Consider the following 27627-nt stretch of genomic DNA (forward strand, 5'->3'; position numbering starts at 1 on the left):
TGATTTTAAGCATCGGAAACACATTTATTTTACAACTGCAAATCAAATAAATTACCAATGATTTTCAGCAATACAGTACATAAATAACCATGCTAAAACAAACATTACAGTTTATTGTATGTACAGGAGTCCGTGGGCATCAAGTCCTGTAGTTAACATAACCACATCTACTTATACAATTTCAACTATGGTCCTTTAAGAATATACCAAGAATGTTGCATAACAATGGTTTATTCTATTTTTACACCAATAATTAGAATTTTAAAGAATCTGTCAAATTTCAAATACAGTTCACACAATGCATTCAGAGTTTACATTTTTTCTCTGCAGCCACATCCAACAACATCTGGGACAATTTGTAGTTCAGTTGGTTTATTGTCATCCCTGTACCATGCGAGAGTAGTGAGTATTAAATAAATAATGATGGTATTTTCATTTTTAGTAGCTTATTAAAATAAAAAGTATACAAGCTCATTTGATGACTGGCACAACAGAAATTTACTGAATGATAAAATACATATCTCTTCTGTAGTTGCAATTTTCAGCACTCCATTATATTGCAAACAAAAAATATTCAAGATGTCTCTATTGAATTTTAGACAAACTAAATTACACTCTTGGTCTGCGAAACTGACATTTAGTCGCAATACATTTCACTGTTTTACAACCTAATTTGGAGAACTCAAAGATTTAATCGAATGAGTTGGTGCGGAGGGCTGGGAGGAAGCAATAACGTAGGCAACAAAAAACTTCTATCCTTCAACATAATGGAGACTATAGTTACTGGTTTCACTAACCAATTTTGCTTTTCTTCAATTAGTTACTGTAATCCAAGAGTGTAATAAATAGGACAATTATCTGGCACCATTACTAAAATAATTATCTGTTTACAAAAATGGAGTCCCTACTCTAACTTCATCAACATTTCAGTGTAGAATTACCAGTGGTCACTAGATTAAAATTATCCTCATATGTTTACATGTAGACATTGTAATTAATATTTAATAATGGGTAACCAATTAAATAATCCACACCACAAACTATTAATGGCCATGCAGACCACTTGAATGTTTGACCTTTTGGGAAAAGTTATTTTCCACAGCTTGCTGAATTAGATACCTGTGACAAGGTATAACAATTATCAGAAACATACAAGTGGCAGAAAAACAAATACCAAACCACACTCAGCACCTGTCCTCTTTATTCAACACCATTCACCTATATACATAATGTAATCCTTACTGGAAATGCTTTAACTGTATTGCATTAAGTAGATCATTTAGGCTTACAGAATAATGAACATGAAAAAAATTAAGTACTGTATTCCATCATTCAGTACTATGATACCTAAAGTTGTTCAAAACCTGTGTTCTTTTACTTCACACTATAATGCTAAATATAAACTTCTATGTAGGACATGAAAATAACCATATATAAACACAAAATAATTTACAAGATATACTATTTAAAAAAATCAATGACTCCTATATTCTATGTGCATGTCATAATGATTCATTACAGAAGCAGTTAAATTCTCCACAATAGCATTACATTTGCGCGTATTACTGGAGCAGACGTATTACTGCGACAGCGACTAGACTGAAACCACTTAAAATACATGTTAATCTAAATGAAGCAAACCAAGCTGGTAATGCGAATTCACTTTGGGTAAAACTTTTATTAAAGATGAACATTGTGCACAAAATTATTTAATTTATTATTACCAGTTTTAATTACATCTTGATAAATGTCAGCACTAGAAGGAATGTACACAAAACTGTGGCGACAGGGTGACCTAGGGACAATGCTTTCATAATTCTGTGGTCATAGCTTTGAAGGCTCACACTGTTGGGTGCACGAAACTGGAAACGGGACTGGAATATGTTTAGTCAGTTACCATGCCTCATTCAATTCAACAATGCATTTTGGAGCACAGAAAAGAGTCCATCTTGTACCTTATTAGAGCCAGCAGTTTCAAAGACCCTTGGGGATTGCATCTTCCATATCCATTAATTGGTATGGTAGATAAACATGAAGGGAGAACCAATGGAGGGAGAAGAAAACAATTAGGAAACAATACATGCACATAAACACTTCAGAATAGTCAAATGAGGGAATGCTTCAGATACTTAAGCATCCAGGTATTTCAGACTGTGGGCACCAGCAGGGCTGACCTAGAATACTGTGACAAGGTATAACAATCATCAGAAACATACAAGTGGCAGAAAAATGAATACCAAACTACACTCAGCACCTGTCCTCTTTATTCAACACCATTCACCTATATACATAATGTAGTCCTTACCGGGAATGCTTTAACTGTATTGCAAGATTTTGTAGATTATTTAAGCTTACAGACCAATGAACATGAAATACCCAGCATTTCCTAAATTGCATCAGTCTTGAACACTATCAATACCATCTCAGTGCCTTTTGGGTCCATTGTTATCCATTTTTAAATTGCAATAATTTAGATGCCATTCTACCTTGGACGTGTCTTCTGCCAACTATCAAGCAATTTGGTTGGCTAAATCAACTTGATAAATATAATTTTTCAATACTCCATTCAATAATTTAACTTACTTGCATTAATGACAAGTTAAAATTCAATATGGTATTCATCAAGGTGTCAACCATGCACAAAATCTAGACATTTTAAACAAGAAGCATATTCATGCAGATCTGCTTCAGTAATCTAAACATCAGCTCATGTGGTTTGTGTGCATGTTGACAAAAGTACTAAATATTAGAATAACCACTTCTGAAAAGCTTATGAAAGCAATGGAATCACTAAACAGTTAAGGAGCAAAGTGGATATAAGCAGGACTTAATTATTTCTATGAGGCTCAACATTTGAAGAAGCTTTAACTAGATATGTGGAGGTTTGAATTAAAATATAGGAATCTACGGCACCCTTTTAACCATAGGAACAAAATCAGTATATTTTAAAGGAAAAATATTATACTGAATGTTAAATACTATTCATTGTTGCTTTCCTACTGTAAAATTATGACAGCATAATTAAATAGATCACTAGCAATGACAAAGCGAGTGCAGACGGTGCACTAAGATTCTTATGACTTATTGCGACTTAAGCACTGAGGTATAAAAGTCAAGGTGGAGAAATATTTTAGAATGATAAATAGTAGACCTTTCAAAAATATGAACCTCAGTTTACTACAACTCAAATAGAACAAACTAATCTCTGGCAGAATCTCACCCCATTTAGAGTGCACTAATCTTAGCACAAAAGATTATAGTCTGTAGTAATTTTACATCCCACACAAATTAAAAACTAAACAGTGCAATAAGTAGTGAATCATCTATTCTAAACTAGTCACTTGTCCAAAAGATGCAATTCTTCATAAATAATATTGAATTAAAAATTTGCATTATTTTAATAAACCATTTTTTAAATTTATTGTTGCTTCCTTTCAAATAATTACTATCATTCTGTTCCGATCGCAATATACTAGCTAAATACTCATTAAGGTGAACATTTAAATGCACTAGCTTTCCTATCTTGTTTGCCACAAAACCAACAATTCGGGAATGACACGTGACTGCTTAGGGATGGGATGGAACATGGTCACACTACAACAGTGCGCTCTCTCCTTAAAAACTCACTTGATGTTACAATGGTTTAGCAATTTTCAAATATTGTAGTTTTGTTGTATTGTTTTTGAACACAATGAGAATACAAAATATGCTAATAATTTACACAGGGGACAGTACAGAAGATGATTAAAGCAAGCCTATTTGTCACAACACACCCAACAGCAGAGGATTTGGTGGGAAAAGGACTGAACACAACAAAAAGAACCACAGTTCAGCAATAGTAAAATTGACAAAGTTAACACAAGCATCTTCATGAATTTACAGAAAACGCTCAGCTTTTCTCCATCACTTTTCATCACCATCATTTCTGTGACAAGCAAGTAAGGCTAAAGTTTCAACTCTGGCAGCTACACATTACAAGAAAACAAACTCGAAAAAAAAACCTATTTCAAATAGAGCACAAGGGAGAAAAGAAGTGCAGAGGAAAAGTTCTCAAACTTGTCTAGCGCTAAAAACACTTGGTCCATTTGTGAAACTGCAAGATAATAAATATATATAAAATCAATACCACTGTCAAAGCTTGACAACGCAAGAGTTACAAGCAAAGTGCAGCATTCCTCGACAATAACATTTTTTACATTTCAGACTCCTAGTATTCGCATCAAGCACTCTCAGCTCTCTCAATACTGCCATGACAATAAGCCTCAGTCCCTTAAGAGCAATGTTTTTATCAATCTGACAATTATGTGCTTCCTACATCAGCCATCCTGTGACCTGAATGAGATTGTAAATTCAGTGCCTGCTAGAATTGAATTCTAGCCAGTTTTGTGGGACAACCCCTAGGAACTGGGTTAAGAGTATCCAGGTTCGCTACAGTTAGGAGTTTTACAGCCAGGGAACTTTTACAGTCAGCAGACAATGGCAAGCTTTCTCCCCATCAATCTGGACAGGATTCAAATCCAAGTCTCAGAAGCGAGTGGGTAGTACTTTTAAACACTATGAAAAGTCTCAGCAATGTCTGGTGAGAGAACTGTATTAACTCTTAATAAAATTGTCAGTTCTGGACTCTGCCCAGCAATTTGCTGTAGCTGTTATGACAAATTGACCAATGTTAAAATATTATGACTAAAGGTTTTATTTTTAAACTTGGTATCTTGCAGTTCATAAGGGAAGGCTCACAAATACTAGAGTCCTGCATCAAACATTTAACACTACTAGATACTAAAGTAGTAAATTGCCTATAGAAATGATTTATACTGCTGCCAAGGGCCATCCCTTTAAATATGTATTGCCATCATAGCATATCACAATTGATCTGGAAATGTATATTTAGGAAAGTTCAATTTCTAACCAACAGCAAACAACACTCCAAAAAGCAAGACAAGCTCTACATTTTAAAACATGGAGAAATGGGAAAATTAATTTTTGTTGAAAAGAACATCCATAACAGAAAATTAAATGAAATAATAATTTGCCTCAGTGTGCTGAAGTACTACATATCAATATTGTGATAAGTATATCAGATATACAAATACAGTGCCTGTGTGCATTAAATTTGTCATTTAGCATTCTTATTTTCTTGTTCAATGAAACACCAAATAGAGAAAAAAGAATTGTGCATGTAGGAATCATTTTCTAGAAATGCTAATCATTTTGAATTTAAAAAATGTTTTTTTTTTAAGCAAACCTCGCCCCACCATCTGCTCTTCTCGCATACACACAATTGATTACACTGCTTCACTAATCGCAGATACTACCCGATCTATTTTGTCAGGTGTTACAGTAGAAATATTTAAGTTTCCTTTCAAAATCAATCCTCTGATTCTTGTGTGCATGTTTGCTTGTAGCAGAGCTATTAAATGAGTCCATACTTTGCTGAGAAATTATTGAAGAGTATTACCTGAATGTTAGAAACTGGCAGCTAGACACAGTCTCAAAATACCACACTGAACTATACCAACACTGGGCTTCAGTATTACTTTGGACCTTAATATTGAGCTGCATCTGCTATTTTAGAATTTTTGAAAGTTCCTTTAGGTAGATAGATGGGTGTACCAATTCCTGCTGCAAACAAATTTTCACTGCATAACAAAATTCCTTAATTGTGGAGCACAAGACATGTCATAATGGCAAAAACAATTGGCCATATTTACCCGCTCCCCCAACAAATAAAAAGCATTAAAAAACTCATGATTGGCAAGAGTCTACAAAAGCAAACAGGAGAGGACAGCATTGACTGTCAAGAGTTTCTAGCTGTATCGATGTTTATGTGCACTGGTTCTATTGTCAATCAACAATTATACGACATCAGTCCTTCCACACCTTACAATATGTAACTCAAATAAAGTGTTAAATGGCATACTGCTCGCAACAGTATTTTGTAGTGAAGGTAACATACAGTGGCAAAAGGCAAGATAAAGGGAAGGTGGTCTCTTCAATGTTGGTGGCTGCTCTCACCTTGGCAGACAATCTTGTGAAAGTTCTTTCCCCCATCTATAGCTTTAACTATCCCAGTGTTGAAATGAATTTTAAATATAATTTTTAATTACAAGAGCAAACATGGTTTAGTTAAATCATTCAGTGTGATAGCTGGGGTGACTGTCACTGGTCAGCTGGGTTGTTTCTGTGGCCGATGTTGGCTGCACCACAATTGCTCCGTCTCCCTCTGGAAAAAGAAAACAAACTTCAATAACCAATCATTTTTAAAATGAATTTCAAAAGAATATATTCTTTCTGGATCTTTATTGTATTCTTAACTAAAATAGTTATTTCCTTCAGTGATACTTATGAGTGTCATGATATTTCACTCACTGAAAAGCAGCTTAATTTTGAGTCCAAGATTTTAAATTCAAGCATTTGAAATGAAAGGAAGAATAAAAAAACAAAGCTATTGCTAATGCCTAAATTTAGTCAGACCTGTTAATTCAGACAAAATGCATTTTACTAGTTTAGATTTCCAATGGGTATACAGAAAAGTGAATAGTTATGTTTGATACTGTTGGCAGTAAGTTCCATTTTCCACATTTGGACATGGCACTAGTATAAAACAGAAATTTTGCCAGTAGAAAGGCAAAGTATAAGCTACATGGATATATTGAGTGAATGACCTATAAACACATCCCAAGTCCTTCCTGGTTTTGAGCACTGCTCCAGCAATGTGAACAACAAAACGAAAAGCAGAATGTATTTGGCAAATCGCTGGGAAAAATGTGCCATTTTTGATTTGCCCTTGTGCACCCTGTGGCATATTCCAATCAGAAATACATGAAAATATGGAGTAAGTTGAGGGCAACATGGGCATCCCAGATGGCTAAATCTATGGTGTAGGTCACCAATCGTGCTGCTGCAGGAAAATCTAGTCCATGATAGCCACAAGGAGATTACAGTACTAAATCCATTATAAACAATGGTCTTGAATTTGCGGTCCAAACTTCAAGGAATGAACCTACCTGAGGTTCTTAGGCTTGCGTTCCCAGGCTTCTACGCATATGCATGTGTAAAGGTCCACGTAACCCAAGGATGCATGTGGTTCGCAAGCACCCCTGGGATCATGTGGACCAGGCCGACCAATCAAAAAGGGGACCCCATTATACTTATTGGGAGTCCATTTTCAAAAAAGGGAATCCCCATAAGCATGAATAGAAATCCCCTAAAAACACAATTATACAACAGTTAAATAAAAATAACTCATTACATGTTCAAAATTAATTAAAATACAATTAAATTTAACATTTTAAACAAAAATTAAATTTTTTGAAAAAGAAATTTAAACATATTAAAGGGGCTAAAATAACGTACTTTTTTTTGTTTAAATAATTTGAAAATATGATTTTAATATTTATTTAAATTCATGCTGATAAAAGGCGGCCCTGCGCCTGCTTTTACCATGCGAAGGTTCCACGAGCATTTGCTGGGCAGTAGTTGGGCAAATAGCCCAACTCTCAGCCAGCGAATGTCCCTTTCCTGGGGATGCGGTAGATCCGTTAAGCTGAAACTTGACAGATCGCAAGTTCTGGGTTTTCGCGCATGCGGAAATCTGGAATTTGCAGTCACATATGCAGCATAGACCCCGGAAATTCAGGGCCAATATTTTAATAACCCTAAGGAAACAAAGGATAATTTCCAAAGCTATGAATTCTGAGGTCTGTTCGACAAGTCAACATTCCAGATTGTGCTTATGCTTCAGCTACTTCAAAAATATTTCAATCTGCGAATTAGCACTGCCCTACAGCACCAAGATCATTGCTACTCTGAATACAGACTTAAATTACAAATCTATTCAAAAATTGAAAAATTACAAAGAACTACTGGCTGCAGAATTCATATTTTATGCAATTAATACATTTTAGACAATCTGGTTTTCAGCTATGAGGAAAGTAGTATCACCAAGGATACTGATTTATCAAATGAATTCTTGACATTTCAATATGCACCTGTAATTCGACCCATGTGACAAAATGTATCGTCTTACAAAAAAACTTTAACAGGTAAACTATTGTGACTTTTCATTCTATATTCATCAGGATTCTGCATGCTACTTCATGTCCAGATGTATGAATGACCAGTGAGGTGTATACACTAGGTTTTTGTGCAAAGATTTATTTTACAGATAACAGATGCGGAATGACACTAACTACCAGACTCAAGTGTTCATGAATGACTGCTCAAGAGACAGCAGCTGCTAAAATACTGTGACATGCACTGATCCAATTGTTCTCAGTCTGTCTGCCCCATTTCAAAACAGGAGCTGACATGTGTAATTACAAATTTTGGGAAAAAAAAAAAGGTACACAAAGCAATAGAATTTTTTTCATATTCAACGGCAGCTCATCATGCATTTCAATTATGGTATTTAAGCATTTTTTAAAAAAAGCATTTTCTCCTCTTCCCTGACTATACCCAACTTCTAATAAGTGGGAACTCTATTGCATGATGCGGTTAGACAAGTACCACTGCCAAGTCCCAAATTCTATTGTAGTCATGGTGCACCATATTATTTAACGATTTGACAGGATACTTTCATGGTATTTGGGCACTATTCTGAATATTTAAAAAGTGTATTAAATTCAACATCCAAGAGCTTGAGGAATTAGATTTTTGGGCATTTTTTTGACACTTAGAAAAACTTAATGCAAACCATAAATCTACTGCAAAGTGAATTAAAAGCATCACAGCATCAGCAGTTTGCATCAGTGAAATCTGGAATCTTCCAGTGTCAGTTGAAATTTTCACACCATTTAGCAAGGATCGTGCTCACAGCTCTGATACATATAGTTATGGTCAAAGTACTGAATATACAGCAGTTACAAGTGACTGCTACTCATGACCAATTTCTAGTTATAAGATGCAACATTAGTGGCTGGTTTATTAAATAATGTCTTGTACTCCTTTAAGCATATTGGCACTTTACTGCTTTTACATTCCCAGGATGTGACTTGGTTTAACAGGTCAAGGCACAATATAATTTTTTTCTTAAAACTAGCTATAGTAGCGAAAATGGCAATTACTTTTCAAAGTTGTTGAATTATTGTAAACCAAGGTGCTCAAAACTGGTTGCCAACAATAAAAGCTTTATGTTTGCTTATGTTGACCTCTTATTATGGAGCAAATTCTATAAAGTTTCTCTCAAGATTATCTAAAAAAAAAGCTAGTGACCATGAAGCTACTGGATTGTCATTAAAACCCCACCTGGTTCACTAATGTCTTTTAATGCTGCCCTACGACTCCAGACTCTCAGCAATGTGGTTGACTCTTAACTGCCCTCCGAAATGGCCTGGCAAAGCACGGAGTTGTAATAAAACAGTTACAGAAAACAAGAATAAATAAAACTGGATGGACCATCCGGCATCGACCGCAGCACCAGCTTCGGACAAGACAACAGCACATCCAGCCCAGTCGACCCTGCAAAGTCCTTCCAACTAACATCTGGGGACTTGTGCCAAAATTGGGAGTGCTGTCCCACAGACTAGTCAAGCAACAGCCGAGTCATACTCTCAGAATCATACCTTTCAGTCAATGTGCCAAACTCCTCCATCACCATCCCTGGGTACATCCTGCCCCAGCGGCAGGATAGACCCACCCAAAAGTAGCGGCACTGTGGTATAGTCGGGAGGGAGTGGCCCTGGAAGCCCTCAACATCGACTCCAGACCCCATGACATCTCACGGTTTCAGGTCAAACATGGGAAGAGAAATCGCCTGCTGATTACCACCTACCGCCCTCCTTCAGCTGATGAATCAGTACTCCTCCATGTTGAACACCACTTGGAAGCAGCAGTGAGGGTACCAAGGACACAGAATGTACTCTGGGTGGGGGGCTTCAATGTCCATCACCAAGAGTGGCTTGGTAGTACCACTACTGACCGAGCCCTGAAGGGCACATCTATCAGACTGGGCCTGTAGAAGGTGGTGAGAAAACAAACACGAGAAAAACACCTACTGGACCTCATCCTCACCAATCTACTGGTCGTAGATGCATCTGTCCATGACAGCAGTGATCACCACAGTCACTGTGGAGATGAAATCCAGTCTTCACACTGAAGACACACCATCGAATTATGTGGCACGACCACCGTGCTAAATGGGATAGATTTAGCTCAAAACTGGGCATCCATTAGGCGCTGTGGGCTATCAGCAGCAGAATTGTATTCCACCACAATCTATAACCTCATGGCATGGCATATCCCTCACTCTACCATTACCAATCAAGCCAGGGGATCAACCCTGGTCCAATGAGGAGTGTAGAACAGCATGCCTGGTGCAACACCAGTCGTACCTAAAAATGAGGTAGCAACCTGGGGTTGCTGCAACACAGGATGACATGCATGCTAAGCAGAAGCAGCATATGCTGTAAACAAAGTTAAGCGATCCCACAATCAACGGATCAGATCAAAGCTCTGCAGTCCTGTCATATCCAGTCGTGAATTGTGGTGGACAATTAAACAACTAACGGGAGGAGGAGGCTCAATGAATATCCCAATCCTCAATGATGGCGGAGCCCAGCAAGCGACTGCAAAAGTCAAGGCTGAAGCGTTTGCAACCATTTTCAGCCGGAAGTGTCGAATAGATGAACCACATTGGCCTTCTCCAGGAGGTTCCCACCATCAAATAAGCCAGTCTTCAGCAAATTCGATTCACTCCACACGATATCAAGCAGCGGCTGTGCATACTGGATACAGCAAAGGCTAATGGCCCTGACAACATCCCAGCTGTTGTGCTAAAAACTTGTGATCCAGAACTAGCCGCACCTCTAGCCAAGTTGTTCCAATACAGGTACACACTGGCATCTACCAGACAATGTGAAAACCTGCCCAGGTATGTCCTGTCCACAAAAAGCAGGGCAAATCCTATCCAGCCAATTACTGCCCCATCAGTCTATTCTCAACCATGAGCGAAGTGATGGAAGGTGTCATCGACAGTGCTATTGAGCGGTACTTACTCACCAATGCTCAGTTTGGGATCCGCCGGAAGCACTCTGCCCTAGATCTCATTACAGCCGTTGTCCAAACATGGACAAAAGAGCTGAATTCCAGAAGTGAGGCGAGAGTGATTACCCTCAAGGCAGCATTTGACCATGTGTGGCATCAAGGAGCCCTAGTAAAATTGAAGTCAATGGGAATCATGGAGAAAACTCTCCTCTGCTGGAGTCATACCTAGCATAAAGGAAGATGTTTGTGGTTGTTGGAGGTCAATCATCCCAGCTCCAGGACATCGCTGCAGGAGTTCCTCAGGGCACTGTCCTAGGTCAAATCATCTTCAGCTGCTTCATCAATGACTTTCCCTCCATCATAAGATCAGAAGTGGGGATGTTCGTTGATGACTGCAGTGTCCAGTTCCATTCTCAATCCTCAGAAAATGACACGGTCCATGCCCGCATGCAACAAGACCTGGACAACATTCAGGCTTGGGCTGATAAGTGGCAAGTAACATTTGCGCTACGCAAGTACCAGGCAATGACTATTTCCAACAAGCAAGAGTCTAACCACCTCCCCATGCTATTCAACGACATTACCATCGCCAAATCCCCCATCAACATCCTTGGGGTCACCATTGACCAGAAACTGAACTGGACCAGCCACATAAATACCGTGGCAACAAGAGCAGGTCAGAGGCTGGGTACTCCACAGCGAGTGTCTCACCTTCCGACTCCTCAAAGCCTTTCCACCATCTACAAGGCACAAGTCAGGAGTGTAATGGAATACTCTCCAATTGCCTGGAAGAATGTAGCTCCAACACCACAAGAACCATCCAGGACAAAGTACCCATTGATTGGCACCCCATCCACCACCTTCAACATTCACTCCCTCCATCACCGGCGCACCGTGGCTGCAGTGTGCACCATCTACAAAATGCACTGCAGCAACTTGCCAAGGCTTCTTCAGCAGCACCTCCCAACCTGCGACCTCTACTACCTAGAAGGACATGGGCAGCAGGTGCATGGGAGCACCATCACCTGCAAATTCCCCTCCAAGTTACACACCACCCTGACTTAGAAATATATGGCTGTTCCTTCATCGTCGCTGGGTCAAAATCCTGGAACTCCCTCCTTCACCACAAGGACTGCAGCGGTTCAAGGTGGCTGCCCACCACCAGCTTCTCAAGGGCAATTAGGGATGGGCAATAAATGCTGGCCTTGCCAGCGACACCCACATCCTGGAACAATTTTTTTTTTTTTTTTTAAAAAGCATTACATTGTACTGAATTTGGTAATTAATTAACTTCAACAGAGGAACAGTTACTCCACTGTAATTAAACTATTGTTGCCCTTTTTGCTGCAGGTTTAAAAAAAATCTTTGCTCTTTGAATGCTGCAACAGTAATGTCAAAGCTGCCAAAATGTACGCTCCCTCAAAATGGCTACAGTAAACAACTACAATAAAGGTTGCCTGTTTTCTGTGGTCCAGTAGAAGTACAGCACACAAGTTCTATTTCAATGTATGACCGCTGGGATATATATTGCTTGGATTTGGAATTGGAAAGTCATCAACACTATTTATGGAAAGTTGATCTAAATGCTTCCTAAGTGACATCCAATGAGCTGAAGTAAATCTTAAGTATCAGACTAACCATCAGACTCATGCTTTAAAAAAAAACTAATAATTTTTATTACAAATCAACTGTAGTCAGTGTTGGGAGCATAGGCTTGGAAGGTTTACTAAGGCAGCTACGTTATTAGAGTTGTGTGAGCACACACTATGCTGGACCACCCTTGAATTTTTAAACTTATTTGTGCATCTACTGATAATCCAGTTCTTCACATATGGTACCAGTAACTCCTAACCAGCATTTCACAATAATCAACATTTGCCTGAACATTTTCTTTTTAAAATAGATAAAATAAAACAAATGAATGATACATATAATTATTTTCTAATTATTGGATTTTTAAAAATTGGGTTCTGATGGTGAGAATCTCCAACATAGCCAAGTCTGCAAGTTGGGAAAAAGGACCTGTGAACGAACATTACATTGGTGGCTCAGTGACCTGTTTGCATCGGAGTTTATTTTATGATTCATGAATGTATAAATATTTTCCCAGCTTCCTCCACACCTTGACTACCTGTCAGCTGGGAAAATATTGATGACTGGTCATTATTCACTTTGCTCCTTGACTGATTGTTAGATGGGACTTGTGTGGATAACTTTTTTTCTTCCCCTCAATGCAAAATACATTTCTATATTGCCTGAGAATAGGTGAATCTTGCCCAATAATGACAGGCAAGTTTAAGCAAAGTTAATTTCACTGGGTTGGAAATAGGATGTTCTAATGTCAAGTTGATTTGAGGCAGTATTTGGTTTCATATTGAAATAGCTCATTCTTTTACCTACCTATCAGTAGTGCCAGCTGTGGCTCAGTGAGTAGCACCACTTGCTTCTTAGTCAGAAGGGTGTGGGTACAAGTCCCACTCGAGGAACTTGTAGCACAAAAAAAAAATCTAAGCTGGCACTCCAGTGCAGTGCTGAGAGAGCGCTGCACTGTCAGAGGTGCCGTCTTTCAGATGAGATGTTAAACCAAAGGCCCGTCTGCTCGCTCAAGTGGATGTAAAAGATCCCATGGCACTATTTCGAAGAAAAGCAGGGGTTATCCCAGGTGTCCCTGCCCAATATTTATCCCTCAATCAACATTAAAAAAATTATCTGGTCATCATCACATTGCTGTTTGTGGAAGCTTGCTGTTGCACAAATTGGCTGCCGCATTTCCTACATTACTACACCCCAAAAGTACTTCATTGGCTATAAACACTGAGACATCCAGTGGTCGTGAAAGGCGCTATATAAATCCAAGTCTGTCTTTCTATCACATCTCTCAGGATGTCCCAAAGTACTGGGCATACAATTACTTTGAAGCAGGCACTATTGCTAAATAGGAAAACTTAGCAACCATTTTGCACACAAGATCCTACAGCAGTTTTTGGTGATGTTGGTCAAAGGAAAAATTGGCCCAGATACTGGAAAACTCATTGCTTATTTTCTTATGCCCCTGATGTTTTTATACACTAAAGGTACTGTACAAATGCAAATTGTTATTGTAACTCTTAAAATTTGTGTCAGAGAAATTTTGCAACTAAATCTTTCTGATCACTTCAGTAACATCCAAGTCAGTGCTACGAAACATTTGACAGACGTGCTTATATATTTGCAATGCTGATCTGCATAACTCGTTCATGTAATAAAACACTGCATTCCCAGGTCCCATCAAATGACTTGTAGAATTCATAAATGGCAAAGCTGCAAATTAGTGGTGAACTTCATCACAACTGGGGATAAACTTGAGGTATTGATAAAGATATCCATTAAATAAGTGAAACTATTAAATTTTTTTTAAAAGCATATTTTCTATTGAAGGTCTGGCTAACATAAATCCCCAAGGAAAATCTCGTGGCTTTAATACCATTTTTTTTTACATAGAGTTAATCATGAAACTCATTAAATGTTTTAACTGATATAATAGATTAGGCATTTTTAAAATACTGCTTTAAGTTTTTTTGTCATCAGAAAGACTGTACAAGTTTGATATTCCATTTACCTCTTTCTATGTCTGACTGTAGCTGTGCCTCCAGATCTTCTGGCGAGACATAATACTCATGCTCCTCCCCCTCGGGAGGCTTCGGTTTACACTTCCCACAGCAGCAATTACAGCAGCAGCAGAGGCAGCAGCAGAAGTAACAGCCAGTAATCACTCCACAGAAGACAAACAAAGCCTGCAGTTAAAAAAAAAATCTAGTCATTAATAGACGATAGCCCAATTTTAGTTTTTTCCCCCAAGTTAATTCCTCATTGAATGTTCCTGTAGTACAAAAGAATTCTGTTAATAAAAAAAAAGTGCATATTTAGAGTCACTTTAAAAAAAAATATTCGACAAATATAAATCATTGCTAAATTCAGACAACTGATGGGTGATGATTGAAATCCGACACTGTCATTTCTTGGATTTCAGAAGGGGGGGGGGAGGGAGGGGAAGAAAGAGAGGGGGCAGGGAAAACAAAAAGAAGAAATTTAATGTGAAGAACCTGAGCAATAACACTGCAGACTGTTGCACTCTTCTGCTAATTTTTCTCCCAATGAAAGAGGGGGCAGTAAATGGAGAAAAGGGGAAAAAAATTAAACATGGGGACAAAGCATTTCAAAATTGCTCATTATGTAAACTTAAATAACTAGCTAATATGGATAGTGCTGGGGGTGGGGCGGGAGAAGTGACTGATATTTTATTAATGCCCAAGAACAAATTAGGTATAATGATTACAATGAATATGATTTTCAATATCAGTCTTGAGCTAACTTTGACAGAAAATTTTGACAATCAAAATATCTATTTCTGTCCAAAGACTATGTTACTACCCAGAACACAGGTACTATTGATAAATAGAGCACATTTTATACTCATGATTGTAAAGTGTATTCAATTGCATAATTAAAATCTTTAAACATTAGAGATTCCAACAGAGAGACAGTCAATATGAAATAGACTGTTCACCTGCAGCATTCATGCCCAATACTAGCCATGAAAATTTACTTCACACATGTAAAATCCAGCTGCTCTAATGCCACAATTGGTAAAGGCAGCATGCAACGGAGCTACATAAACTAGAATGTCCTGGTTTGTACTGTAAGCTCATATCACCCGAGGTAGCAGTAAGAGTACTACAACTGACTTTAGTGGCACTGGATACAGGAAAGAAAAAAAAAATCAGCAAGGTCATGTTACTGGCCTTCATCTGTGACCCTTGCTAGAAAGTGCATGAGTGTCAGTGTTGGCTTTGAAGAACCCCTTTCGGCTGACAAAACTATTTAGAATGAGCATTTGGGTGAAGTAGCAGAGGGTTACATGCAGCTATGTAACCGCATCCCAGCAGGAGTCAATGTCTTCGGGAAAGGAAGGGGATATGGGAGCAGGACATTTAAAAAACAAAAATGGAATTGATAAATTCAAAATACCCATGTCCAGTAAACAAAAAATAAGTTAAAACTTGTATTTTGTAAATTACCTCAAAGTTGAGTCTTTACAAAAGAACATGCTACTTTGTGTGGGATTAAGAAATTAATGGAAGTTCTAAATAAGCATTTGGAAATGAAGGATAGCCATTTCGATTTGGATAAAGATGCTTAATGAGTAACTGGTGAATGCCAGAAAATATCCTTGCCTGAAATTTAGGATTTTGTCAGGTTAAAGCAACTCAGGATTTTTACCCAACATATTCAAATCTTTCCCCAATTATATATTGGCGAGAAGAGTTAGGAACTGTAGAGCAGAGGGAAAGGCAAAAAAAACCATCTACAATATACTTCTGCTTTAAGCTGTAAAGAACCTTAACCATGATAATTTCCATTGTCTTGTCAATGTGCAATATACGAGCAGGACTAGCAGGATGTAAATATAGGGGAATAACTTGCACCCTGAATAATTTTAACACTGAAGCAGGGAGAGCTTAAAGATGGCTGTCACGCTGCAGTCTAATGTTGGAAGGTTTTTTGTCCTCGATTTTCAGGTTCCTTTGATTATGTTTATAAAGACAGGATATATATGATATTGATCAGAAGATGTGAACAACACTTTTTGATTGGTCATTCAGTCTAAATGACATATTCCAGAGAAACCATTAAGCCTTTGAGACTATCAACACACATTATTTTATGCGTACTAGAATCCACTGAAATCAGACATTGAAGTGCGGGGGATTCGGTAACTGAACTACATCACAGAGCAGGAGAAGAGTACCCGAGAGGAACAGAATCCAAAATTTGAATTGGGAGATTATAGACTGGTATTCATTGCTGTTTGGGCAGATTGTAGCTTAAGAGGATCAGACCACTTACTGATGTCATTCTACCAAAACCTGTGCTGTCTGTAGGTATCTTACTTGCTCAATTTTGTGTCAATAATTTAGTTTATTTACTTTGGAACCCAAGTTTAGTTCAAATGCAGTGCGTTGATATTACCATCTTCTCAAGTGGCTTGGAGAGAAATAAAGTATAGTGGGCACTGACCAACGAGAATTGTGCGACTCCTAGCGAGCACGAGATCTCTGCAGGGAAAAAAGATGTTACAGCTTCTAGTTCAAAGGAGTTGCAAAGGTCACTTGTGGGAACTGTAGTGAGACGAGAGATTTTGTGCTCAAGCCCCTATTCCTGAAAACCCAATCATCTTACTTTTAGTCATCAATCAGCTGTCCTGACTAACATTAGACAATGTTGCAAAAATTGTTTTATTTTTTATGCTAAATAGTTCAGTATCATCAGAAATCCTCACCTTCGCCCACCAGCTGGACAGGACGAAATATGTATTTACATTCTCCTCACCAAACTGCTCTGCCACGTACAGACCCAATGAGCCATACTTATCATAGATATTCCGCTTTGTTGCATCAGTCAGAATTGCATGAGCATTGTTTATCTCTTTAAATTTCTCAGAAGCTTCAGGGTTATCCGGATTCTTGTCTGGATGGTATTTCAGTGCAAGTTTTCTGCATAAAAAGCAACACACAAAGTTAGACATGTGGCTCATTTTTGTGAACACTCAAGAATGGAACAGTTTCTGAGCTGTATCAGCCTAGTTAGCATAATCAAAATATTTTCAGTTACATTATAAATTGAAGTATAATGTTGGAAAGTGGAATTGAAAGAGGGTAGGGTGATGCGTGGTGAGATAAAAAGAAGCCAGAGATGGTCTTGACAGTAATCAGGACTGTGAGTGGAGAACCCATGAGAAATGGCAAGGTTGTGGTGGTGAACTGGCAACTGGTTTGCCTCTATACCTCTGCCAAATAGACTCATCTGGGACAGCCTATTAATACTCAAGGCCAAGGCTCCCACATGGACAAGTTACTCGAGGGCTGCTGGTACCAAGGAAACAAACCTCTAAGAATTAGCACCTTCAGGAAAATTTCTCACTGCACTCAGTTTATTATTGTATATCTACTTCATAGAAGTTTTGAGCATGTTAATCACACTCAAGACATCAAACTTGAAAGTCAAAAGTATTAAAAAAAGAAGAAAAGGCTGTCATTTCATGTACTTTAGTTCCAATTGAGTCAGAAATTTGCAAGTATTTTCCAATTTGTAAGTTTCCCTCAAACAGCAATTAAATTGGATTTTACCTCAAGCTGTGTACTGTGTTTAAAGCGGACCTATCCCTGGCTATAACTAAACTGAGTGTCTCCTTTACAGCTGTATAATATATTGTATGTTATATGGCAACACTTGAATTATAAAACAGCATAAAACTTTAAAAAGCACTATTCTAAGTATGTTCACATCATTCTCCAATTGATCTCAGCAACTACTTGACTCATTTGAAATATATTCAGCTAATGGCAATTCCAGATTTCAATGGAAACAGTTTGAAAACAAGTATATGGAATTGAATTTATTGTGCATTACACCATCTCTAAAATTACTAGTAGAGCATCTTCATGCAAGCAAATTGCACCCTCTGGTGTTTTGTTTAACAATTACAGTCACATCACATTAACAAAATCTTGTAGAAATTGAAAAGTTTCTCAATTACATAAAATAGACACTAAAATCGCAACTTTTCTAACTGAAGATGATTATATCTTTATTTGGTTAACATGGAAGAATAATGGACATTTCTGAAGTTAGGAGTGAAATGGTCACCTATTTATCCCACTGGTCTTGAAATGCTGCAAGTTGCTGGAAAGTGGTTTGAAAGATGCTGGCTGCCCTCTCTAACTTCCTCCTAGTGCCCATTCTTCATGATAGAGCAATCTACCACCAGGGCATCAGTCGAGTCCACACAAACAAGTTCCACTGGGACTTGTCACTGGAGCCATTTGTCCTACTACCTACGACCAACCAGTTGAGATCAACTAACTCAGTATAGACAAGGAAACAACCCTGGGACCTTCCTAGTCTGTATGGTTCAGTTCCACAACAGGCATAGCTCAACTGTGCCATGAGGGCATTTGAGTTAATTCATTTCAATGTTAATCTCCATGAAGGACTTGATAAAATGTTAAAATACAAACTGCTGATAATTTGAAGTTCTTTTGTACTACAAAAAAATTGAATAACCACTAACTTGAATTAAACAGAGTTTATAAAATAGCAAAGTAGGAATTTAGAGGTTACCAATTTTTTTTTTTTGCAAGAAAATTTGAATTAAGTGACTTTGATTGAGAAAGACTGGGTTGCTCAAACAAGCACGGAATAAATTAATTGTTCATTTTCATTGCAAAGTTACAAAGTATTGCAAGCCACATTATCCTGACAAATGAGATTTTCTAAAAGCAGCAGAAACAAAGTAAATGCACACCTTCCAGCTTGCTGGAAATGAGCGACTGAAATTCTCTGCCCAAAACAGCAATCATTCTCCTTTAACTTGCAGGTACAACCGCGCCACCCCCCCCCCTCCCCCACTAAATTTGAGCCGATTGGCTGAGATGTAAATTACTTCAAAATTCAAAAATATGTTAACAGCTGTAAGATTTATAACAATCCCATGAAAAATTATAAATCTTACTAATGCACTTAACTGTACACTATTTGCAAGACACTTCAAAATGATTTCTCTCCAGCTTACTACTGCCAACCTCTTATTTACCCATTTGCAGCTTCTTCATCCCTATCTCACAATCGCCCACCCGAGATTCATTTTACCCTGAACACAACCTCAGACTCTATTTAAGCCTGCCCTTCCACCAAATTGCACTATCATACCCAATTCCAATCCGGACTTCCCACCCAATTACACTAGCCTTTGTCCTTCCTTAGCTTATATGGCATAAAAACCCAATCCTTTTATTATAGACTCTGATCCAACTCCCAACCCTACCCCTCACTTTATTACTGGAGCTTTGGACATACTCCTAACTTGATCTACCACCTGAATAAACCGGCCTCCCCCGTTCTTTCCTACTTGACCCGACACAGTAACATTCTCCATTCCTATCCTGAAGTTTCCACAAACTGACTCCTCTTCCAACAGGTTCGCCTCCTACTCTGGTCTCCAAACTGAACATTTATATGAACCATTATGCCACCAAGCAGTCACACACAGCCATTACACCGCCAAACACAGATCAAAACAGCTCAAACACCACCATCGAGGTTTCCAATGAAGCTGCTCACAGCAAGTTGAAGGATGTGATATTTTATCAAATGCAACGCACAATAAATTACCATGGCCCCTGATGATTGACAGTGCATTTTTGGCATAGAATTTCATTATGTTAATAATTGTCAAAACAAGTCAATGGCATGTGACTATGTTTATTTAACTTTATAGTTGATTTTATTGCTTAAGGGCTCAGGATACAGAATAGGGAAATGTTCTGGATTGAAGATAGATTAAAAGGTAACTAGGTTGTGGGTACTGTAGAAGAGAAAGCAGTGTGGTTTTGGTAGTGTTAGCAGAGTGGCCCTGGAATGTGTGAACACTTGTGGGGCAGGAGAGGGGGGTGGAAGTGGTTGGGTCGACAATTGGGAATGGAAATCCTGAAGTGTGGTAGTGCTGGGCGGCAAGGGTTTGGAAGCATTCAAAATGGGCATCATGGAATGCGTAAGCATTGGAGGGGGAAAGGAAGCAGGAGGGGGCAGAGGCAGTGGATGGAGTTGGGGAGCAGAGAAGAGAAAGGGGGAGGTGAAGGAGAGAGAGAAGGTAATTGGGACAAGGGAAGAAAGATTTCCCCAGCTCTGGTGGCATTGTAGAGGACAGTCCAGTTTATCATGGAAAATGGAGCTGGTAGGACTTGGCAAATAATAAATATTGTCAGCATGACAGACAAGTGCAACAGGAAAGTGATACTGGAACATGTGTTACAGGGAAGTGCATACTATATGCAGGACTTTTAACTCTCACCCACTAACCACAGTCCAGCCCTGCACAGTCCACCCCCTCACCACTCACCCACACAGACTAATGCATAACACTTGAAAGTGTCAAAAGTATAAAAAATTAAGGCAATTACAAACTGGTTTCACCTCAGCGTTGAAATTGAATACACTTGTGAATCTAAAATTAATCTTCAACAGGATATTGCTATTTACTTCTATTACACATGTCCTTAAATTTCTGATGAAACAAAGCTGCCCCTTGTAGCAAAATACTGTACTACATTAGCATGGTATAATGCTTCCAAGATCATAAGTACATCATCTGAATTACTGTGGCCATCACAAAGGGAAATCTGCTATTGTATTAGTGCATAATACAGTTGGCCAGTTTTCATATTGTCCTCTATTTGTAACTAACTGCTTCTTTCGCATAATGAAACTTCTTCATTCTTGCATCATTCTCTTCATCTTTTACCCTTTCACTTTCTGCACACCTTTCCTCCACTGTATCCTCTTCCCAACAGTAGATGAGGACCAATTGTAGTACAGGAATGTCTTGGGGCTGGTTGGGGCAGGGAAGGAACACATCACTGAAGGGAGCATCAGGATCGACTCAGCACTAACAGGAGCGTGGAGGTCAAGGTTGTCAGTCTGATAGAGAGCATGAGATGCTGGTCATCAGAATTTCAGAAGCAACAGTGTAGCCAAAAAGATGATGAATGGGCTTGTTGCAATTAGCATGGTTTGGAAGAAAACAGGGCGCGAGAACATTTTTTTAAAAAATAAAAAAGGAGCAACCAAGCCCATTTCAAAAATTCAAATACCAGGCAAGCACTTCAAATTAAGCCTCAGTCTCCCAAAAGGATAGCCTTCTGAAAAAACATTTTCCAAGTCATTAAAAATTGTAAAGGCAACTCCGCAAGAAAGCGACTTTTTTGTTTAAATAGATTTTCAATGTTGTAAATCCTACTTTCAGCGAGCAGAAGAGAGATTGCATCGCGAATCATTGTTTACAGGTTTATTTAACTGGGTCGGTTTTGGCTACTTTCCAATTCAGGATTGGTAGCCTTGAAAAAATAAAATTAAGCAATTTGATTTCTCACTTTTCTGCTCTTACTCATTGATTCAGTTGGTAAGGACCAAAGTACTTGTGATTTGCTCACATTCTGGATTTTAGCTGGCCATTCATTTTTGCTCCTTGAAGTGCAATAATCTGACATGCAGGTGTGATCATTTTGAAAGATGTGACATGGTCAATACATATGCGACAACATTTAATTAGATATCTTTCGTCAAGATCATTGTTTCTCCATTATTTAGGCACGTACCGGTATGATTTCTTAATGTCCTCTGGTGTAGCATTTTTGTCAAGTCCCAGAACAACATAAAGTGTTTCCCCTGAGGTGGATAGTGAACGCTGCCTTTGGTCAGCCATTTTGCACTAAGAGATAAAAAGAAAGTGATAGTTAGATACCAAGAGGCTGTTTCTCAGCAAACAAAGAATTTGTTCAATTAACATTTTTCACAGCATATCATGAATTTTAAACAAATGGAAATGCATCATTATAGTAATGTTCTGTTAGCATTTTAGAAATAAAATGATTATCGGATACAACAGAAAGAGGACCTCATCTTTCCAGTTTATTAAACCTGCACTGACTAAATGATTAAAAAATGCATCCTATACCATTCAACAGGGATGTCAGTTGTATCCAATGGGGTGATGCATATTCTCATTTGAATTTATGGTGAAATTCATTTCATACAATGCTTTAAACTTGCTTGATACATGTAGACAAACTATAAATTTAATTAATGTAGAACAGCAAGTTATACAGAAGATCATTCAGTAGGTGTGTACATTAGATATTTCAGTTTTGCTCTTTCCTGGATATTGTACTGTACATTACGACTGCATTTTAAAAATTCGTTCCTGGGATGTGGGCATTGCTGGCAAGGCCAGCATTTAGTGCCCATTCCTAACTGCCCTGAAGGTGGTGATGAGCCGCCTGCTTGATCTGCTGCTGTCCGTGGTGAAGATACTCCCACAGTTCTGTTATGGAGGGAGTTCCAGGATTTTGACCCAGCGACAATGAAAGAATTACAATATATTTCCAACTCAGGATGGTGTTTAACTTGGAGGGGAACTTGCAGATGATGGTGTTCTTCTAGGTGGTAGAGATCGTGGGTTTGGGAGGTGCTGCAGTGCATTTTTTAGTTGGTACACTGCGGCCATGGTGCACCGGTGGTGGAGGGAGTGAATGTTTAAGGTGGTGGAATGTTAAGGGGATGCCCGATCAAGCAGGCTGCTTTGTCCTGCATGGTGCCGAGCTTCTTGAGTGTTGTTGAAGCTGCATTCAGGCAAGTGGAGAGTATTCAATCACACTCCGGACTTGTGCCTTTCAGATGCTGGAAAGGCTTTGGGGAGTCAGGTGGTGAGACACTCACCACAGAATTTTCAGGATACTCTCATCTGCTCTTGTAGCCACAGTATTTATGCAGTTGGTCCAGTTGCGTTTCTGGCCAATGGTGACCCACCGGATGCTGATGGTGGGGGATTTGGTGATGGTAATGCTGTTGAATGTCATGGGGTGGTGGTTAGACTCCCTCTTGTTGGAGAAAGTCATTGCCTGGCACTGATGTGGCTCCAAGTCCTGCTGCATTCAGGCATGGAAGACTTCATTATCTGTGGATTTGCGAATGGAACTGAACACTGTGCAATTATCAGTGAACATCCCCACTTCCGACCTTGTGTAAGGGGTATAGAGTTGTAGCAGGCAAAGAGCCGACAGATTAAGAGGGCTTATCAGTATTCGGGAGGTCTGAGGAATCACTGAAGTTCCTCTACCTTACGGTCTGGATTATCGCCTATGTAGGTAAAACACAATTATAATGAATTAAGCCTGATGGTTAATTCATCCTTAACCTTAGTAACACATAATAAAGACGGTAGAGGTCAGCAGTTACAATACATAATATTTTGGCTAGAAGTCTCGGAGGAAGAGATAAGAAAGCAAGTATTTTGGGAAGAGCTATTAAGGGACTACGGCAAAGATGATTGACATTGCATGTACCACTCAGCCAGTTTGATAAGAGACAACAAATCAATGTAACTTCGCTGATAGCAGTAGACCTATTGATGATTTTGTAGGAGGGTAGCCCCCCCTCCAATTACTGTCTAAATTGTACTTGAAACCTCTTGTACTTTGAAGGTTCCACAATTGAACTTTCCCTTGCATTTGGTCGAAATAAAGCCGGTTGAACCGAAGATTTCATTTGTTTGATTCCGTGGTTGTTATAAGGAGGGCGAGGTGTCAACTTCCTGGATCAGGTAGTCCGCCTCGAGGAAGAAAAGTCTTCCTATTACCCAAACACCTTGTGATGGAGGGAAGGTCATTGGTGAAGCAGCTGAAGATGGTTGGGCTTAGGACATTGCCTTGAGAAACTCCTGCAGCGATGTCTTGGGGCTGAGATGATTGATCTCCAACAACTACAACTATCTTCCTTTGTGCTCGGTATGACTCCATTCAGTGGAGAGTTTTCCCAGTTTCCCATAGACTTCAATTTTCCTAGGGCTCCTTGATGTCACACTCTGTCAAATGCTGCCTTGACGTCAAGGCAGTCGCTCTCACCGCACCTCTGGAATTCAGCTGTTTTGTCCATGTTTGGATCAAGGCTGTAAAGAGGTCGGGAGCCAAGTGGTCCTGCCAGAACTCAAACTGAGCATCTGTGAGCAGGTTATTAGTGAGTAGGTGCCGCTTGATACCACTGTCAATGACACCTTCCATCACTTTGCTGATAATGGAGTGCAGACTGATGGGACAGTAATTGGCCAGATTGGATGTGCCCTCCTTTTTGTGGACAGGATATACCTGGCAGTTTTCCACATTGTTGGGTTATAGTATACAGTATGTTATAATTGTTGCATTACACAATATTTTATATATCCCAATTTATAAATTAAACTCAAATACATTTGAATTTTTGCTACTTTTTCCACATAGAAAGTGCCTAAAGCAGCAAACTTCAGCCTAGCTAAAAGAGCGATAAAGACCTCCCACACACACCCATTTGTAAGCAAAGAGTTTATGCTAACATAGATTTCACTCCACCCTATCTACAGATTCCATTAATACCAACACTGCACACACATCTACTGTAGAGATTTACACAATGTCCTGTTGTGAACGTTATACTGCTGTAGCCAATACTCACTCAAAATACACAGGCGTTTATACAATTTTGTTGTGTTTAAAATATACGTTTAAAAATGGTATATTTCCACAGGCTAGCCATTTTAAACCAGATTTTGAATTCATAAATGACGTCTTACATTACTTATTACTGTTGCAGCTAATTATTGTACACATTTTTTTTCCTACCTTGTCAATCTGTTATGCTTTAAGCAAGGTGGTTATGTGATTTCTCACTGCATTTATTAGAAAAGGTTTACAAAATTATAAAGCTCATTTTAGTGTGCTTCCAAATTCATGTGAATTGCATCATTCTATTTATCATTGATAATGGCCATGTGCTCACATTAAACAGAGGGCAGACATTTCTAGTCATTTGTCACGCTATAGCTTTCCCATATATGACAAACGTAATCTTGATGCAAGTACTTGGCATCATAAATAGCTTTCTGATGGATTAATATGCAAGTCACTATTTCCAGAAAATGCTTCATCCATATTACTTGCTGCCAGTAAAACTCTTGAAATTAAGTGATAAAAACAAAGGCCAGAATTTGAAAGCCACCCATTGTATATAGACATAAAACAATATAATTTGCATACATCAATTCAAACAGGGAATTTCATGTTGACTGCTTCAACATTTTAAATATCAATCTAAAAGATAAAAGTGGATAGTACATTTCAGCAACGGATGTGGGATTCGCCCGAGTGCTTCAGGCACAAAGTTAGAGCTGGTCCCCGTGAAATTGGCCTTCCTGTAAAAAGGGTCAGATTTCTCCACTAAAGTCTTCATCTAGACCTGCTTACTTTGTCCCCAAGTGACTCATCAATGCTCCAACTCCAAACCAATGGGCACACTACCTTTTAGCCAATACTGGCATAGGCACCAGCCAATATGAAAACTGCCTGACCAGAGGTCAGACAATTTATTTTGGGGTACAACAGAAGTCTCGCTCCACCACGGTTATGGCTGTGAAGTTACAATGCAAGTTTTTGGAAGCAAAATATTACTTTGTTGTAATTGTTGACAGGAACTAGACTGCCTAATCTTGACCAGCAAGATCCAAAGAGCAGCAAAGCAGCCTCCAATCTGGAAATAGAGTGTCTGATGGGTTCCTTGCTGAATTCTACAAAGCGTCACTCCCTAAACATAACACTGGTACGGATTCTCCTTCACCATATGCTAGATAGACACCCTACTAGATCCTTCAAATTAACCACATGGATCTGCATGGATCTGTAATAAAGGACAAAGATCAAATGAATATGCATCTTACAAGCCTACTTCTCTCAATGCTAACTATAAAATACATGCCTTGCAGTTAAACTTAGATCTGACTATCCCACTGAAACCAAAAAAGGCTTCATTCACATTTCTGGAGTAACAACTCCCATCCGCTCAACATAATACAAAAACACACCTAGCCCTGTACTTTTCCTAGATGCAAAAATACATCTGACCAGGTTGAGTAAAATGTCTTAAAATGCACATACCTGTACCTCACATACATTCCTCTTTCACTGAAGGACCAGGGATAGATATTTCCTACACCCCTTATACATTTGCTTTGATGGAACACTAATGGCAGTAGGCTGAATTATGCATCTATGACACACAGGCTGGGAATTTTAGCAGAAATGTCATCAGCAAACTGCCTGCTCAGTGCCTTAAAGAATTTTGCTTGGTCTTAGCTATAAACTTATGAAAAACAAATAAGAAATTACAACTCAGTACTATTAATGCTCACCATATGCATTAGATGATGTTAGGTCATGCATAACCCTTAACTACCATTGCTAATTCCTTGGGGAGGTGAAAAAAATCCTGCAGTCAATTTCAGGAACAACTCTGCAAAATTCCTGATGTATCACCCATGATCCAATACTAGATATACTTAAAAAAAATCCCTCTCGGTCACACTGCCCCCCTGAAGGGGTTCTCAAATTTCCAATAATCCACCTCTTATTTTGAGGAGTGATATTCAAATCACTGGTATTAAATACAAAATAAAGGCAGAAAATCCCATATCCTATTACAGTATTTAAAGCAACCATTTGGCTTTTTAAACTATTAAATAAAGCTGCATTTTCCAATTCAGTTGTCAAAGAGATGTAACCCAGCAGGGCAGCAACACCAGGGAAATTGATGCCGTCCTTTCAACAATCAAACGCAGGGGCATAATCTATAACATGCAATCATTTGAATATATGTTTTAACAGACCTCAGATAACTGTTACAGCACTTTACCATAGCACCTCACTGTTTTAAGGCACAGATTATATCAGGTAAAGAACCATTCAGGTACCAATTAGTGGACACCAGCAAGGCTGGCATCAGCAGTGAACCAGCTACAAACAGTTTTTCCACAAATTATAATATAGCTAGGAAAGGGATCAGACAGCAAGTGTACTTTCACCTTGGAGACTTGGGTTCAAACTCAGCCTTGACATGCAGGTAGAGGAGCTAATTTACCTAGATCTCTGTTACCCAAGTGGATTGTGCTGTGCCTGTGAAGTGTTTTGGGTAACTCACATTTCTTGTTCCTCAATTAGCATGCTGGGTTTGGGGGGCATTGTACAAGCA

The 27627-nt window shown here is 38.8% G+C and overlaps 1 protein-coding gene across 2 annotated transcripts in view; it reads right to left on the reverse strand.

Annotated features, from left to right (window-relative positions):
- Positions 1 to 27627, reverse strand: part of LOC139277550 (dnaJ homolog subfamily C member 5) — a 71260-nt gene continuing 43633 nt past the window's right edge. For both annotated transcript variants that reach the window (XM_070896144.1, XM_070896143.1), the window contains exons 2-5: positions 22176 to 22288; positions 17303 to 17516; positions 14582 to 14756; positions 1 to 6223 (exon numbers count right to left, since the gene is read on the reverse strand). In XM_070896144.1, the coding sequence (XP_070752245.1) occupies positions 6132 to 6223; positions 14582 to 14756; positions 17303 to 17516; positions 22176 to 22282 (588 nt within the window). In that variant the 5' untranslated portion in view covers positions 22283 to 22288 and the 3' untranslated portion in view covers positions 1 to 6131. The remainder of the gene's footprint in view (positions 6224 to 14581; positions 14757 to 17302; positions 17517 to 22175; positions 22289 to 27627) is intronic.

Source organism: Pristiophorus japonicus, chromosome 12 (genome assembly GCF_044704955.1).
Source record: "Pristiophorus japonicus isolate sPriJap1 chromosome 12, sPriJap1.hap1, whole genome shotgun sequence".
NCBI lineage: Eukaryota > Metazoa > Chordata > Chondrichthyes > Pristiophoridae > Pristiophorus > Pristiophorus japonicus.